General features: G+C 37.2%; 1 protein-coding gene across 5 annotated transcripts in view; it reads right to left on the bottom strand.

The window, feature by feature from the left end:
• diaph3.L (diaphanous related formin 3 L homeolog) overlaps positions 1 to 14,591 on the bottom strand; it is a 302,953-nt gene that overhangs the window by 258,480 nt on the left and 29,882 nt on the right. For all 5 annotated transcript variants that reach the window (XM_018247296.2, XM_018247297.2, XM_018247299.2 and 2 more), the window contains one exon: positions 5,472 to 5,645. In XM_018247296.2, coding sequence (XP_018102785.1) covers positions 5,472 to 5,645 — 174 coding nt within the window. The remainder of the gene's footprint in view (positions 1 to 5,471; positions 5,646 to 14,591) is intronic.

Raw genomic sequence — 14,591 nt, 5'->3', positions numbered from 1 at the left:
GACCCCAGAAAACCATATATTTTCAGAAAGTACACATTCTGACGAATCCAATATGGTTAAATAAGTGTTTCTACTGCAAACTGCCAGACTGCAAATCAATGCTGAACGTAACCGTTTTTATCAAATTTCTGAAAATCGTCACAAAGCTTGAATTTTACCCCATTATATGCCCCACATTTCGTAACTTATCAGCATAAAACATCCTAAATATGAACGCCAGGGGTCTACTGAACACTTTGATGCCCAATATGCATAGATATACCAAACTATGTGGCGCACAGAGACCCCCAAATGACAATAGTGTATATACATTTTCACGGCTGACGCGCTGGCTGCTGCAATATAAGCACCTGGTGTGTGTATTATGCGACATTAGACCCCCCTAACAGTACAGAGACCCCAGAAAACCATATATTTTCAGAAAGTACACATTCTGACGAATCCAATATGGGTAAATGTGTGTTTCTACTGCAAACTGCCAAACTGCAAAGCAATGCTGAACATAACGGTTTTTATCAAATTTTTGAAAATCGTCAGAAAGCTTGAATTTTACCCCATTATATGCCCCACATTTCGTAACTTATCAGCATAAAACATCCTAAATATGAACGCCAGGGGTCTACTGAACACTTTGATGCCCAATATGCATAGATATACCAAACTATGCGGCGCACAGAGACCACCAAATGACAATAGTGTATATACATTCTCACGGCTGACGCGCTGGCTGCTGCAATATAAGCACCTGGTGTGTGTAATATGCGACATTAGACCACCTAACAGTACAGAGACCCCAGAAAGCCATATATTTTCAGAAAGTACACATTCTGACGAATCCAATATGGGTAAATATGTGTTTCTACTGCAAACTGCCAAACTGCAAAGCAATGCTGAACATAATGGTTTTTATCAAATTTCTGAAAATTGTCAGAAAGATTGAATTTTACCCCATTATATGCCCCACATTTCGTAACGTATCAGCATAAAACATCCTAAATATGAACGCCAGAGGTCTACTGAACACTTTGATGCCCAATATGCATAGATATACCAAACTATGTGGTGCACAGAGACCCCCAAATGACAATAGTGTATATACATTTTCACAGCTGACGCGCTGGCTGCTGCAATATAAGCACCTGGTGTGTGTATTATGCGACATTAGACCCCCTAACAGTACAGAGACCCCAGAAAACCATATATTTTCAGAAAGTACACATTCTGACGAATCCAATATGGGTAAATAAGTGTTTCTACTGCAAACTGCCAAACTGCAAAGCAATGCTGAACATAACGGTTTTTATCAAATTTCTGAAAATTGTCAGAAAGCTTGAATTTTCCCCATTATATGCCCCACATTTCGTAACGTATCAGCATAAAACATCCTAAATATGAACGCCAGAGGTCTACTGAACACTTTGATGCCCAATATGCATAGATATACCAAACTATGTGGCGCACAGAGACCCCCAAATGGATATATAGTAGATAAAATTTACAAGGCAAAACAAAATAAGGCAGTAAAGGGTGAAATGCAAAAAAATCCAATAAAACCACAAAAATCAATGTTTTTTTTCCAGACTAGTGTTATCGGCCGTCAGAATCACAGTTTGAATATTTTAGATGGGCCAAACAGGTTCTACGGCTAGAAACAAGTGAACACAACATATGCAGAGCTGAAAATGCAATAAAATGGCTAAAAATTCAATAAAATGGCTAAAAATGCACCAAAATACCCAAAATTGCAATATAATCACCGAAATAACATACAAAAGGTATTGCACAGTACGGTTAGCGAATACGCTATGCGTAATGGCAATAAAACATTTTTTTCATCCAAAAAAAGAAACGATGCGATAAGAAAAAAAAAGCCACAATGCCATGTATGTGCGTGTGTACAAATGGTAAATTACATGTTATGTGCGCGTGTGTGCGTGTGCACATGTGTGTAAGTGCAGTGAGTGTGAGTGTAAGTGACCCCCCCAATCCCCAAAAATGTATGTGTAAGTGTGTGTAAGTGTGTTGGTGTGTGTAATTGTTGCACTAACCTGAAAAAGTCGCTGGAGACTGTTGCAGGCGATCAGGAAGAGCCTCTGGAAGACATCTGCCTCGTGGTTCCTGTCTGTGTGCTGTGGGGGCGGAGATCGTCGATCCGGTGCAGGCTGCAGCAGCAGGACACGTAAGTAACACGTGCCTGCTGCTGTTTTTGGGCCCCTGGGCGATCGCGCCCCAGGGGCCACTCGATCCCCTGCTCTGCTCGTTGCCTAGGGGCAGGGGATCGAGCAGGAACGGAGCGAACGGCTCTAACAGCCGCTCCTCCGCTCCTGAACCAGGAAATGCTGCAGAACGTAGAATCTACGTTCTGTGGCATTTCAAGTACCTTTGCCACAGAACGTAGATTCTACGATCTGTGGCATTTAAAAGGTTAAAGGGGACCTGTCACCCGAAAAAATTATTCCAAATTCTATTTTATCACATTAGTCAAGCAAAATAAACTTTAATTACACTGTATAAAGTATTTGAATCTTGCTTCCTTTAGTCTGGGAATTCATTATAGCAAGAAAGCAGGAGCCACATTGTGGGCACTATTATTAAGGCAAGCCTTGCATCATCTCAAAATCTTGTTTGTGCACCAGAATCGGGGACCCGATGTCCATTCCAATGCACTGGTTACACAATTAAATGGTGAAGAGATCGGAGGAACGTGGGGAGAGCAGTGACATCTAGTAAGCGCTGAATGGAAAGTGAAAGTAATTGCCTGCTCCGCCTCTATGCCTAGGCATAGAGGAGGGGCAGACGATATTTGATTGACAGTTGATATTTTTTACAGCTATGAATACAATAATAAAAAAAATTATTTGGATTTCAAGTTTAATTTGAAAAGGACTTTTATTATACAGATTTTTATGTCTGGGTGACAGGTCCACTTAATTGAAATTAGCGAGTTTTAGTACAAAAATCTTAATGACTATAAAATGTAAAATCAAACATGTTGTATCTTTAGAATATAAGTGGGGTAATGTAATAAATGGCACTTAGTTTGCCCAAGATAAGTAAACAATAGCAACCAAATCAGCAGGTAGAATTACTGGTCACCTGTTTAAAAAGTAACATCTTAATGATTGCTATTAGTGATGAGCGAATTGTTTTCACCAGCCATGGATTTGCGGCGAAATTCCACATTTCGTCATCTGCAAATTTTTTCTCAGGTGGCGTTTGTTAATATACAGTATAATTACCTATAATGTCCTGGAGATTAAGCAAAATGGTTATTCATAACAGACTGAATGACAAATCCCCATGCAAAAGTCACACAGGAGTCCTTGGCAACTTCAACTTTATTCAGGATGTGTGCAAAAGGAAAAAATACATAAAGTGTACCCTAAGCACACCTTTGTGCCAACAGAAAAAATTGTAATGATGCAAGGAAATTCATTCACTGTACAAGATTTTCATTGAACACAACAAAATAAGCCTGTGTATAAATAATTCACATTAAGTGGCATATAAAATAAAAAAAGAGAGCTTTGTAAATAAGGTAGTTTTATAATAAAGCAGCACAACTGCCCAGACTAGACATGTTAGCAGCCTGCATTCTTCACTGTCAACTTTCAGCCATAAGCTTATTTTCCCTCTCTATAAATTACTCTATGTTTAAAATACTTGTCAATATGAATAATATTATTTTGCTCTAGTTTCTTTAAACATGACAAACAGAAATACTTCTATTTATATGCAAATTGATAAGGTAAAATATCTTCTGAAAGTGTCATATCAAGTCCACACAGAAAGAAAATAAGGAAGAAGATTGCTGATCTGTTTTTTTCAGTGCAACTTCCCATTTAAAAACGATAAAGGATTTTTTTATTTTAGTTTTTATTTTTAACTATACCTAAGAAAATGGAAGCACTTGGGCCATGTTTTTTTTCTTCTAAATAAATCCTACCCTTTCAAATAATCCCATAATTCTCTATGTATAAAACTAACAAATTGAGTTTTTGCTGTATTGTTCAGAGACATACAGTCTCCTCAAATCCAGCTAAATGCAGCCAAATTGATTGGATGGAGGATTCATAATGACCCAAAACATACAACCAAAGCAACCCAGGAGTTTATTAAAGCAAAGAAATGGAAAATCTTTGAATGGCCAAGTCAGTCACCTGATCTGAACCCAATTGAGCATGCATTTCACTTGAAGAAGACTAAACTTCAGACAGAAAGGCCCACAAACAAACAGCAACTGAAAGTCACTGCAGTAAAGGAGGGAACCCAGAATCTGATTATGTCCATGAGTTCAAGACTTCAGGCTGTAATTGCCAGCAAAGGGTTTTCAACCAAGTATTAGAAATGAACATCTTATTTTCAGTTTTTTTAAATTGTCTAATTACTCTTGAGCCCCTGAAATGAAGTGATTGTGGTCAAAGAAAAAGGCTTTAGTTCCTCACATTTTCATGCAATCTTTTTGTTCAACCCACTGAATTAAAACTGAAAATCTGCAGTTCAACCGCATCTGAGTTGTTTCATTTAACATTCAATGTAGTAATGTACAGACCCAAAATTAGAAAAAAAAGTGGTCTCTGTCCAAAGATTTATGGACCTAACTGTATACACACTGTCTTCACTTTTAGGCAGTTTATTTATACACAAGGGGGGGTAATTTCAGCATACAAAACATGAATCATAAAAACAAATCCTGCTGGGTGCTACCTTCACACATTTGAGGAGTTCCCTTGCTAAACTGGGCCCTTTGTGGACTACCAGGAAAAGCACATAACTTGGGGTCATCCTTGTACTCGCAATACTTCCTTTTGAGGGACTGCTCAGTCTCTTCTCTCAGTTTCTCACTCAGACAGGCTCTCAAGTCACCTTGTCATATCTCCCTCTGCTCCTTGCAGTTGCGGTCAGTACCCCCGGCCCCTCTGGGAGTTCCTAACACAGACAGGTATCTTTCCTGCTCTGAAAGACCTTCCTAACACTCTCACTACAATTAACAGGACAGACTTCCTGTGGAAAGTGAGCTCCAATACGTGAGCTGGACTACTGAAAATTCCTTCTCTGTTTAACACCCTTCCTGGCACTCAACTCTCCTACTGGAGAGAAATTACCTAGTTTACCTAGTTTCTGAATGTTAGTATAAATTGTTAAATTGCTTCATATAATGCAGTGCTGTAAGAATGAAAATAGCATTTACCCACGAAGTGCAAGCATTTAAGAGGCAATTCATGTAAACATTCTCTTGTTGGGCATGCCACTAACCGAGCAAATCTTTGCTCCCTTGTGGTACTGTGACTGGCCAATCAAGGGGATTCAGATATTGGGTCCTTAAGCCAACCATCAGTTCACATCTGGAATTTGTGTATCTAGGTGCCATATTGGCATGAATGTAGTGGGAAAGACTAATATTGTATGCAAAACAGAAGCATTATTTCTCTTTATATATGTACACATATTATGTACTCAAACATACATACCATCATTTTTTCAAACAGAGGAAGAACCTCTTTATCCGATAGCTGTTTTGAAGGATAGTCATCGTATTCTGAAGGCACTCCCCATTCACTGCTGGTACTGGAGCTCTTAATATTGTTTAAATAAGGCCTTTCCTTTTTGCTCCCAGGAATTCTAATGCTGGCAAATCTATCCAACTGTAAAAACAAAATGAGTATGTCAGTATATAATAAACAAATTTCTTTTTCATGTTACAGCCAAGAATTTTGTGATAAATAGCCTCTCCCAAATCCAAAACATGAAGAAACAAACATAAAAGAAACAGAACATTGCTCTCTAAGGCATAAGCGAGTAAAAGTAGAGGAGCACCCTACCTGGTCAATTAGTAATGTTGCCCGAAGTATGAAAATGTGTTAAATAAAGAATATAATTTGAGGACAGCTGTACAGTTATGTACAGTTTTTGCACAAATAACACATTGAGACCTTAAAGTATGTTTATTTTCCATTTGCTTTACTGCTTCAAATCATATCAATGTATTACTGGTTATAGTGGACCTGTCATCTACACATAAAAAGCTGTATAATAAAAGTCCTTTGCAAATTAAACATGAAACATAAAATATCCATACCTGTTATAAAGTCAACCGTCAATCAAATATTATATGCCCCACCTCTATGCCTGAGTCATAGAGGAGGGGCAGTCAATTACTTTCACTTTCAATTTAGCAATTGCTACATGTCACTGCACTTCTCACATTGCCCCTTCCCTCCTCAGGCTCTATAATTATGTAGGGCAATGCGCATGGGCATTACAATCCCCATTCTGGTGCATACACAAGATTTTGGGGTGATAAAAAATTTATATTAATAACAGTGTCCATAAAATGGCTCCTGCCTGCTTGCTGTGATAGTGTATTCCTAAGACTAAAGGAAACAAAATTCAAATAATACATTTAGGGGCAGATTTATCAAGGGTCGAATTTCGAAGTTAAAAAAACGTTTTTTCATTGAATTTGGCCATCGAACAATCAAAGTAAAATCGAACGATTCGAACGATTTTATCGTACGATTTTTACTTAGACTTCAAAAATGCTGTAGAAGGTCCCCATAGACTAACATAGCACTTTTAATGTGGCAAAGTATTGAAGTCAAAGTTTTTTTTTAAAGAGACAGTACTTCCATTATCGAATGGTCAAATATTCAAACTATTTTTACTTCGAATCGAATTCGAAGTAAATTTGAAGTCGTAGTATCCTATTCAATGGTCGAAGTATACAAAAATTACTTTGAATTTCAAATTTTTATACTTCGAAAATTCCCTCAAATTCACTTCGAACCTTGATAAATCTGCCCCATAGTGTAAGTAAAGTTCATTTTGCTCATCTAACATGATAATAAAGAATTTGGAATTATTTCTTAGGGTGACAGGTCCCCTTTAATCTTAGTTTTGTATCTTTACCTATGAAAAAAAAATATTCAGAGCTCCTTCAGCTCCCTACAGATTTCCTATTGTTCCCATCGTATAGACTTTTTCCCCCTGTATGATATACAGTTCAGGCAAATTAGGAACTTTTACCACAAAAAATGCAGAGGCAGAACGAGATACCAAAGGGCCTGAGGGCACAATTTGTATCAAGGACCGCCCGGGCCAGAACCAACGCCTTCCTCTATTGTTGACAAACACAGGCTCACTACCACCACCACTGGACCACCATTGCGGGGGTGGAGGGGGGCAGGCCTCAAAGACTTTAAAGGTTTTAGAAGAGAGAGAGTAGTTTTGCGACCATATAAAAACAAGAGAATGCAGGTGGTTTTAACAAGTCACCTAACTCCTGATCTGTATACCAAGCTGAAAATTATAGGAAGCTTATCACTTAGTTAGGCACGCACCCCAAGTGATTGTATTTACTTACCTGACACTCCGGGCCGGTGCTTCCAGCAGCAGAAACTGCACCAGACTGGGGTTCTTCTGGCTTCCTGCTTTAGCTTGCAGTTCCGCATGCGCAGTAGAGCAAAAAGCCAAATTTTAACGAAAAAAAGCTGGTTATTTTGTTCTACAGCACATGCATCTGTCCCAGGAAATTTGAAAAGTGAAGAAGCAGGAAAAGGATCGCTCCAGGGTGTTCACTGGCAGAACCCAGGGGGTGGTGCAGTTTTCTGCTGATAGAAGCCCGGAGTGCCCTGGAGTGTCAGGTAAGTAAATACAACCACTTGGGGGCGCCTAACCTTTGGCATCCCCAAGTATACATTATTTTCCTTTTCCTTTAAAGGGGTGTTTCATCTTGAAGTTCACTTTAGTATGTTATACAATGGCTAATTCTAAGGAACTTTTCAATTTTTCCTTTTTTATAGTTTTTTAATTATTTGCCTTCTTCTTTTGAGTCTTCTCAGCTTTCAATAGGGGGCCACTGACCCCATCTAAAATACAACTGCTCTTTAAGGCTACAAATGTATTGTTAATGCTACTTTGTATTACTCATCGTTTTATTCAGGCCCACTCCTATTATATTCCAGTCTCTCATTCATTTCAATGCATGGTTACTAGGGTAATTTGGGCCCTAACAACCAAATTGCTGAAATTGCAAAAATCGAGAGCTGCTGAATAAAAAAATAAGTAACAAAAACCACAAATAAAAACCAATTACAAATTGTCTCAGAATATCATTCTCCACATTATACTAAAAGGTGAACAACCCCTTCAATATGTTTTAAAGGTATGAACTGTAATTTACAAGACGTATTTTTAATATCAGTGTCTGGGGCTATATAAAGGATTTTTGTTATTTGTACCTCCACATGTAGAATAGACGGAGTACAGACTCAGGATTTTAAAGGAATTGTTCAGTGTAAAAAATAAAAATTGGGTAAATAGATAGGCTGTGCAAAATAAAAAATGTTTCTAATATAGTAGTTAGGCAAAAATGTAATGTAAATGTTAATGTAAGGCTGGAGTGACTGAATGTCTAACATAATAGACAGAAAACTACTTCCGGCTTTTCAGCTCTCTTGGTTTACACTTACTGGTTACCCTGGTTACCAGGCAGTAACCAATCAAGAGACTTGAGGGGGAGCCACATGGGTCATATTTGTTGCTTTTGAATCTGATCTGAATTCTGAAGATCAATTACAAACTCACTGAACAGATATGTACCATGTGGCCCCCCTTCAAGTCGATGACTAACTCAGAGTTATAGAGCTGAAAAGCAGGAAGTAGTGTTCTGGCTATTATGTTAGACATCCAGTCACTCCAGCCTTTATACAGTACATTTTTGGTTAACTAACTATTTGAAAACCTGTTTTATTTTGCACAGCCTGTCTATTTATCCAGTTTATATGCAATAACAATCAAATTCGATTTTGCTTTATTCCTGTGGCACATGGAATTCACAAATAATGAGACAGTAAGATTGTAATAACCAAACGCTAAAAGAAGAAGAAAACAATGATATTTTTGTCTGCAGAAAGGAAAACTCACTGAAAGTTCAAAGAAGAATTGCTAGCAATTAGAAGTCATTTCTTCAACCATATAATTAGAACTCTAATACTGAGGATCAATTGCAAACTCACTGAACAGATATGTACCATGTGCCCCCCCCCCTTCAAGTCACTAACTAGCTCAGAGTTATAGAGCTTAAAAGCAGGAAGTAGTGTTCTGGCTATTTTGTTACACATCCAGCCACTCCAGCCTTTATACACTACATTTTTGCCTAAGTATATTCGAATTTTTTTTTTTGCACAGCCTATTTATCCAGTTTTTATTTTCACACTGAACTGTTCCTTTAAAATATATGTAATAATAAATATAATATACGCAAATAGGATATAGTACCAATATATTAATCTATCTAAACAAACAAACAAAAAAATATACAACCAAGTTATGGAAGATTACAAAAAAAAAAGCCAAATGTGGCAATATAATCTGAAATTGACAGGTATGACAATGCCAAATAGTGTTATCTGTGTGTGTGCTCTCGTTAAAGGAGAAACACACCCTTAATAAAAATAAAAAAAAAACCCTACCCTACATAGACCTCCCTCCTCCCCAGCCTAGCGACCCCCCCCCCCCCCGGGCTAATGCCCCTAACTCTTAACTTACCCATCAGCGCAGATTCTGTCCGACGGAGTTCACAGGCACCATCTTCTTCTCTTCGGTAATCTTTGGAATGAGACCGGCGAATCTGTGCATGCGCAGTTGGAGCAATTTTCTGTTTCACGACAACTGAACATGTGCCGAAACTCCCGAAAATTGCGGTCTCATTCCGAAGATTACCAAAGCGGCTGAAGATGGCGCCTGTGAACTCCGCAGGACAAAATCTGCACCGAGGGGTAAGTAAAGAGTTAGAGGTATTTGCCCGGGGGAGGAGAGAGAGGGGTCTATCTAAGGTAGGAGTAAGGGGCTGTTTCTCCTTTAAAGGGGTTGTTCATCTTCAAACACCTAGTTGTTTTCAGATGGGTCATCTGAAATAACGACTTTTTTCTATTTTCTATGTGTGACAGTTTTTCTAATACTCAAGTGTAAAATGTCATGTTTCCCCTTTTAAATCAGCTCTGGGGGGGGCGTCTGCTGAGCAGAATTGACAGAATAGTAGCTAATACTCCAGAGATGCTGCTGCGAAATGTATCAACTAAATGTTGCAAAATAACTGTTTAGAGTCTGTAAATGAATTACTGAGCTGCCAGACACCAGAAACAGGAACAATAAACTTTAAATTTAGATTTTGAAAAAACTGTAAAAAAAATAAATGAGTAGTATTTGAAAAAAGTATTTATTTCTGTGGAGAAATCTGAAAACAACTGAATTGAAAAAAGTCTTGGAAGGTGAACAACCCCTTTAAATTTCTCTCACTTGAAAAGCAGAACGCTCCTAAAAATACCACATGAAACTGGGCAAATAGGCCATCAAATAAGTAAATATTTAGAGGTGAGAACATACTGAGGGGTCCGTTTACTAAAGTGCGTTAAAAATATTCGCACAATATATAGACAGAATTTTCGCCAAATATGTTATCGCCAGTTTACTAACCTGCGGTAAATATAAATTTGCGAATTTTCTTGCGCAAGAATAATTGTTCGCCAGTTATCGCATTTGCTGAAAATAACGCTACGTACACATTAACGCATGGTTTACTAAACAGCGAAATGTGCTAAAGACAAAATTAACGCCAGAATATTCGCAAACTTTTACCGCCACATATGAAGTGGCGTAAAAGTATTTTTTCTGCCAGAAAATTCTCAAGGGGCAGGAAATATCCCATAATAATGTTTTTTTTTTACCCATCATTCTTTGCTGACAGGAGAGAGATCTGTAGCTATTGCTGACAGGATGTTTTGGCTTCTGCTTCTATCTGGTGCAACAGCAGCAGTTTCAGCTCAGAGTCGTATTATTGGCAGTGGCATCACAGTCCAAGGATTCGTCAGCCTCTACACTTTTTGGTTTCATTGGGATTGGCTACATTAAACTGAGCATTTCTATGAAGCAAAGAGATTGACTGGTATCATTTCTTGTTCATATGATTCTATTGGCAGAAGAGTTTATATGATGCAGACATGTTTGATTGGTGTTACTCTGGTGATGTTGTTGGATGGTATAATCATCAGTCAATAAAGTTTATAAGTTTTGAAGATGCATTTCTGGCCATAAATGTCACAGTAAAAATTGCCATAATAACCGCCATAAAACAAGACTATTTTATAGCATAAATATTCGCAAAAACGTAATTTTTCGCCAGAAAATTCGCAACTCGCTAAAATTACCGCTAACGTAAGCTGGTTCCTTAACGTAGTTACCGCAAGTGATCGAAATGACTTCTGAGCGCATCGCTGTTTAGTAAACTTAGTCGCTGCGAATATTCTGGCGTAAAAATATTCTCAGCGATAACATGCGGAAACTTAAAGTCAGATTTACCGCACTTTAGTAAACGGACCCCTTAGCAAGAAAACTGGATAATAGGCTTAAAATGAGCAACATATGTGGTTTGCTCTGCCTCAGAGACTTTTCTTGAAGTGACACTTTGAGGTGATAAGGCATGTTCTCCACTGCGTTGTTGTTGTTTCATCATGGTTGCTTTGGATTTGCAAATTAGTAACACTTATCTTCAAGGATAGTTAAATGAGCACCCTATTGAGCATTATCTCTTAGTGAGTAATCACACTGATAATTGGCAGTGACACTAATCTAAAATTAATTAAACAGAAATGCAGAAACTGGAATTTTGCTCTATAAAGGATTGTAAGATGTAACTTTATGCTTTCCACATGGTGTGCTAATTGACATTATTGTCTTATGTTTATTTTGGATTGTACAAAAGGAAAGATAAAGCAGATGGAAATTATATTTTAATAACATTGCATTATCTGTGTCCAAAATATTTGCTTCCAATTTGCTTCCTTGGTAGGACTACTGAAGAGTTGAAACTTCATTCCAGATTTAGTGCCAGCCACATTCATTTCACATATCCATCAGATTTAATTACATTAATAAAGAATAAAACACAAACCTACAGATGATTTCCAAAGTGCATATTTCACTGAAAACCAAATAGCAATTCAAAAGGGTCTTTTTTATCATGTGTAGCTAACTGCACCAGAACAAATAGATTCAGCAGTGCTCAAATTAGAATGCAGTTGTAATACAGGTATTGGATTCATTAATGAGAAAGTTCTAAACAACGGGAAGATCATTTCCCATAGATTACAGTTTAAGCAATTCAATTCTAAATTTTTTTAAATTATTTCCTTTTTCTCTGTAATAATAAAACAGTACCTTGTACTTGAGGATAGTTACGCTGCCTGAATCCATATTGGTGGCAAAAGTATTCTATTGGGTTTATTTAGGGGGGTATTTATTAAGGTTTGAGTTGTGTTTTCCACAAAAATTCGAGTTTTAAAGTTATTTTGGTCAAAACTCACATTTTCGGGTTAAAAAAAAAATATATATTTTTTGAAATTTATCATACTCTGACCCTGAAAATAGCTCAAATCCGAAAATACACCACCTAAAATCTGTTGAGGTCAATGGCAGAGATCCCTTGAACCATTTGAAGATGTAAATAGCCTTCATAACCTGCATGATGTTCAAGTTTTTTTTTCTGAGGGTCCTGCTTGAAAACTCGAATAATTCAATGTTTTCGGGTTTCGCAACTTGAACTCGCAGAATCACGTTTTTTCCATTCAAGATTTTTCGTAAGTAAAATACCAATCGAGTTGTAAGTTTATTCTAGGTATAAAAAAAATCTTTAAAAATAACCCCCTTAATGTTTAAATGGTTTTTAGCCACCTGATGAGCCTATATTTGATTGGACATTAAAGGGATACTGTCATGGGGAAAAGAAAAATTCAAAATGAATCAGTTAATAGTACTGCTCCAGCAGAATTCTGCACTGAAATACATTTCTCAAAAGAGCAAACAGATTTTTTTATATTAAATTTTGAAATCTGACATGGGGCTAGACATATTGTCTATTTCCCAGCTGCCCCAAGTCATGTGACTTGTGCTCTGATAAACTTCAATCACTCTTTACTGCAAGTTGGAGTGATATCACCCCCTTCCTTTACCCCCCCCCCCCCCCGCAGCCAAACAAAAGAACAATGGGAAGGTAACCAGATAGCAGCTCCCTAACACAAGATAACCGCTGCCTGGTAGATCTAAGAACAACACTCAATAGTAAAAACCCATGTCCCACTGAGACACATTCAGTTACATTGAGAAGAAAAAACAGCAGCCTGACAGAAAGCATTTCTCTCCTAAAGTGCAGGCACAAGTCACATGACCAGGGGCAGCTGAGAAATTTACAAAATGTCTAGCCCCATGACAGATTTCAAAATTGAATATAAAAATCTGTTTGCTCTTTTGAGAAATGGATTTCAGTGCAGAATTCTGCTGGAGCAGCACTATTAAGATTCATTTTGAAGAAAAAAAAAAAAATTCCCATGACAGTATCCCTTTAAGTTCTACTTGACATAACCAACTGTCTTTAGCCACACTGCATGACCCACCAACACCCAAGTTAACGCTTTAATTTGTTTGCTTGTTTCTTATATAGAAGTTTATACTGTTGACACAGTATAGACTTAAGGCTAGAAAGGCTCAAAACTGCGCTCTATTGTTGCATTATACTGGGACATATGCTATAAGAAAAGCAATATTTTATTTTTTTTTAAAAATGGCAAAATATAATTTACCAAAAGAAATGATTTTTAGCAGACTTAACTTATGGTGATCCATATTACAGAAATATCCCTTACCAAGAATACCCAGGTCCCATTCATTCAGGATAAAAGATCCCTAATCTGTATATGAATGAAACTATAGATAGCTGCTGGGAGATACTGACCTACAGAGAGTTTATTTGAAAAAAATCTTTGCAGTGAGCTGTAAAAACTAAAGCAATTCAATATTGTACTAACCAGCCTTATAGAACATTGATACAAGGATACCGCAAAGGACGCTGAAATTAAAAAAATTATAACTTGCAGATCAATAATAAAGATTCTTGTGCGTAACTAAAAAACCCATGAGGCTCTTCTCAGAACATACAAACCACATCCAAATATTTATATTTAGAATTGTGAGAGAGAAAAAATAACTTATCAATGGTATATAGATTAGTTTGCAGGAAAAAAAGAAGTAGTCTATACAGGATATTAGACTATAATGAATAGAACAAAAAAAGAATCCAAGTACCTTTAAGGGGTGGTTCATATTTTAGTATGCATAGAATTGCTAATTCTAAGCAACTTTTCAACGTGTATTTATTTTTTTCTTTTCTATAGTTTTTGCATTATTTGCCTTCCTCTTCTTACTCTTTCCAGTTTTAAAATGGGGATCACTGACCCCATCTAAAAAGTAAAACGCTACACATGTTATTGTTGTTGATACTTTTTATCACTCCTCTTTCTATTTAGGCCTTCTCCTATTCTTATTCCAGTCTCTTATTCAAATCAGTGCATGGTTGCTGGGGATCTGGACCCTAACAACCAGATTGCTGAAATTACAAACTGGAGAGCTGCTGGATAAAAAGCTAAATACCTTTATCATTTTTTGAAACAATGGAGAAGAGCTTTAAGTGTATGACCAGAATTAGCTGCATACATTCATACTGGTGGGGGAAAAAAAACAATTTTTTGGGTAAATGTTTT

Source organism: Xenopus laevis, chromosome 2L, assembly GCF_017654675.1.
Source record: "Xenopus laevis strain J_2021 chromosome 2L, Xenopus_laevis_v10.1, whole genome shotgun sequence".
NCBI lineage: Eukaryota > Metazoa > Chordata > Amphibia > Anura > Pipidae > Xenopus > Xenopus laevis.
This window is presented reverse-complemented; position numbering and strand designations above follow the sequence as displayed.